General features: G+C 46.9%; 1 protein-coding gene across 1 annotated transcript; it reads right to left on the reverse strand.

Annotated features, from left to right (window-relative positions):
* Window positions 1-1,176: 1,176 nt before the first annotated feature.
* LOC119359697 (noroxomaritidine/norcraugsodine reductase-like) lies at window positions 1,177-2,489 on the reverse strand. Its single transcript, XM_037625802.1, has 3 exons — window positions 2,338-2,489; window positions 1,684-2,227; window positions 1,177-1,588 (listed from the first exon to the last, which is right to left on the reverse strand). Exons 1-3 carry the CDS (start codon window positions 2,427-2,429, stop codon window positions 1,421-1,423), a joined length of 804 nt encoding a protein of 267 aa, XP_037481699.1. The 5' UTR covers window positions 2,430-2,489; the 3' UTR covers window positions 1,177-1,420.
* Between the last annotated feature and the right edge of the window lie 1,548 nt (window positions 2,490-4,037).

Genomic DNA, 4,037 nt, shown 5'->3' on the forward strand with positions numbered 1-4,037 from the left:
GCGACGGACAAATTCACATCATCGATGATTCATGAATGAGAATGACACATATGGATATGGTTGTCTTTTCTAGATAGTTTTGGGCGTTCTCTTTTACGCATTATTGTGTTAGGGGCGTATGATTTTTTTTTTCATTACAACACACGAGAATGTTTGCTACTCCCTGCGTCCCATAATATAAGAGTGTTTGACAATAATGTAGTAGTATATTAAGAAAACAACACAGTTATATACATATCACCACGTGTGCGCGGGGTTTAGCTATAAGATACGTTGTGCATACATGGTATGATCGCAATGCCAATCCATAACTGAGGAGATGATGTATGGGCCTGTGAGAAAGAGAAAAATGGCCATTTTACAGTGCGGTCGGCCTATAAAATTCTAAGTAAATGTGCTCGACAATCCAACGTTCCATCGTCGTCAGGTGAGGGCTAGCTGGAGGTAATTTCTGGAAAAAGCTTTGGAAAATGGCTGTGCCGTCCAAGCTTAAAAAAAATTGGTGGCGAGTTATAAAAGATTTTGTACCGTGCAGGGCAGTTTTGTTGAAAAGCACATTGAGAAATTACCTTTCTGTAAATTTTGTGGCAAGGAGGAAACCATTATCCATGCTCTCTTTCAGTGTACTTGGGCGAGGCTTTTCTGAAAGGAAATGAAGAAAGTTGCATCGCGTAAAATTCCAAAGCTACACCCTCAAACTTGGACTTCAGATTTGATTGAAGGCAAGCTAGGGTCTAACCAATTTGCTTGTACCGTTCTATGTGGTTGTTGGGCAACTTGGTCAGAGAGAAATGCTAGAAGTCATGGTGAGAATGAATGTTCAGTGCAAGCTTCTATACTGTGGGCGCTGGAAAGCGCCGTTGATCTAACAATCGTAGGGAAAGAGTCTAGACCTACGTGACCGTGCATACAGTTTTATGGCAACCACCAGAGAAGGGAACTCTTAAGATCAATGTGGACGCTTCATTCTTTGAGTACCAATTTGCGACAGATGCTCAAATTATGGAATTGTGTTGTTTTCTTAATATACTACTACATTATTGTGGAATGTGCAACTCTGAAATTTCAGAGAGATCGGCCTTCGCAGCTGTTTGCCATGAGATCAATGAGCTTATGGGAGGTTTTAATAGTTGTGTTCTTAATTTTGTGCATAGGGAAGCCAATGAAGCTGCTCACCGATGTGCAAAGCAAGCCACAAAGGATAGAAGGAGATGTCTTGGGATTAATTACATGCCTTCTTTCCTAGCTGATTGTACTCGGTTTCGTTGTAATCCTCCTACTTGAGTAAATACAAGCTCTTGAGTTGCCAAAAAAAAAAACATACTACATGGTATGATTCGACACAATTTTTTTACCCGTACAACAGCTTTGAATGATGTGACTTTTCAAGTTTTTATCGGATAGGACGTTCGGCGCGATTTTAAGCTATGGTGCGTCCGCCGTCGACGCAGATGACTTGGCCGGTGATGTAGGACGCCGCTGGCATGCAGAGGAAGGCCACCACCGATGCCACCTCCTCCGTCTCGCCCAGCCGCTGCATCGGCAGCTGCGTGGCCTGGCTCTTCACAATCTCCGGGTCCCTCGTTATCTGCTCGACGCACATCGCAAAAACGAAATCGAAGTTACATCCGTTATTAAGGAGTTTCTCCAGGAAGATCACAGCTACATAAAGGGATCAAATACCATGTCTTTGGCGATGTCAGTGTTGATGCCGCCCGGCGCGACGCAGTTGACGCGTATGCCGTCGCCGGCCCACTCGGCGGCAAGGCTCCGAGTGAGCTGGTTCATCGCCCCCTTGGTCATGGAGTAGACGGCGAGGCCCGGGAAGCCGACGAAGCCGGCGATGGAGGAGATGTGGACGACGCTGCTCGCCCCTCCACCGGCCGAGCGGAGGAGGAGCGGGTGCGCCAGCTGCGCGAGGTGGAAGCACGACTCGATGTTGGTGGCCATCACCAGCGCGTAGTCCTCGCCGGTGCACTCCGTCGCCGCCTTCACCATGGACTGCCCCGCGTTGTTCACCAGGATGTCCAGCTTGCCGCCCAGGGTTCGCTTCACCGTATCCATGAGCTTCTCCCTCTCGGCGCGCACGGACACGTCGCAGACGGAGACGGTGACCCGGAGGTTCTTGCCCTCCCACTGCCGCCGGCACTCCTCCAGCTCCGCCGCGCTCCGGGAGCACGTGTGCACCCGAGCCCCGAGCCCGGCCAGCTCCTCCACGATCGCATGCCTGTTGATCCATACCGCACCATGCAAGTACATACGCATTAGTTCTGTAATAACGTATAACACCCATGTAATAATAGCATAAATGGTATTCACTCAGAGGAAAGTACGTACCCGATCCCTTTGCTGCCGCCGGTAACGAGCGCCGTGGAGCCGGCAAGATTCCATCTCCCCTCAACGGTCCGGCATGCGGCGGTGGCGGCCATGGATTCTCCTCTCCGGCCTACTGGCGGTCGATCGATATCTAGCTCCACGTGTGTGTGCGTGTCTACGTGTAATGTTGACAGCTGCTACTGATACGAATTGAGAGACATCTCCGTGCTAGCTTATTTATAGTATACGAGTACTTAGCTAGCGTGTACGTGATGGATGACGGATAGGAGGTGCAGAAGTCGTCGCTGATAATTAACTAAGACCTAGCTGTTTGCCTGTTCGAGAACTCTGACGGCCAGATATGAAGGGATACGCAGCACTACAGGACGGCCGACCACTACAAGCTGGCCGTCCAGCCAACAAACTGTCGGTTTGTTCGAAGCGATGATCGCCGGCCGGCATGCAATTTCATGCTGCTGGCCATTGGCCATTGTCCATGGAAAAGCATACAGTATATGAAAGAAGAGATTTTTTGCCGTACATCCTACTACTACACAATATAATATGTGTTTTTTTCGCAGGAATATGTGTTGTATTAGTTGATTCAGTAATTTGTATGAATCAGTCAGATTTTGGCTCAAAAGACATATTGGTAGTTCTCTAGTAAGGGTAGATTTGTCGTCTCCGAGATTCAGTCGTAACGATTTCATCTAATACTACAACACAATTTGGATACTCCGTGATTGTACTTGAATTCGGTTGGCCGAGGCTTCTGATTAATAACCTTTAAGCTTAGCCCAAGCTAATAAAATTCCAACTTTCAGGCGAGAAAACTTCAATATGGACTGTGCGACATAAATCTGAAGAAAAAAAAACTTCTTCCTATTCATAACAGTCGTTGTCTTGCACATTGCCAATTGCCATTGTCTGATGCATATACAGCTTTTCCCGAATAATGTCTATACCACAGCTGCAATTGTGATACCCGTTTTGAATTTCGTTTTCTAAACACATATAAGGACATGGTATTAAAATACTACACCTATAAACGTACATACAGTCAGAGTTGCTTATGTTAACTTTAGTCATGTTCAGGACACGTTTAGAGCATGAGCGTACGTGTCCTTGTCTCATTTTGCTCGAGGGGTTATCCAGTGAAACTGCCAATGATTGATCAAATTATAAGTCTCCACGACAGGACTAGAAAAGTATAGCGATCATGATGACGAGTATTATATAAGATTTTTGCAACATAAAAGTCCACACTGTATATATCGGTACGGATGACGAGAGCACCACTCATAAAGGCAAGTTCAGTTTTCGTCTTCTTCTAGAATACACTGTTACACCGGTTGGATTGTAATTTTCTGCAGTTATACAGAAAAGTTGGCAAGTAGTCTAACATTGTTGTGTAACCACTGACGAAGTTACGTATTAGCAAAATTGGCTATGCCCCGCCCAGGCTATAGGAAATGTGGTGAAGACTGATAGTAAATTTGGCCACTAGAATAAAAAGAAGGGCACTAATGGGCGCCGGTGCACCTGCCCAAATTTGGACCGGTCGAACTCCAGCTGCATGATTAGCGAGTCGTCAACCGTCTAATTTGCCAGCTGGCCCATCTCCCTTGTTGACTTCGTCTTCCATCATCGCGAGATCCTTGAAATCCCACCCTTCCTTGCGAGTAGTTCCTGCACCACCGCTCGTCCCCGCCGGCTGCAGA

The sequence above is a fragment of the Triticum dicoccoides genome, chromosome 2A (genome assembly GCF_002162155.2).
Source record: "Triticum dicoccoides isolate Atlit2015 ecotype Zavitan chromosome 2A, WEW_v2.0, whole genome shotgun sequence".
Lineage (NCBI taxonomy): Eukaryota > Viridiplantae > Streptophyta > Magnoliopsida > Poales > Poaceae > Triticum > Triticum dicoccoides.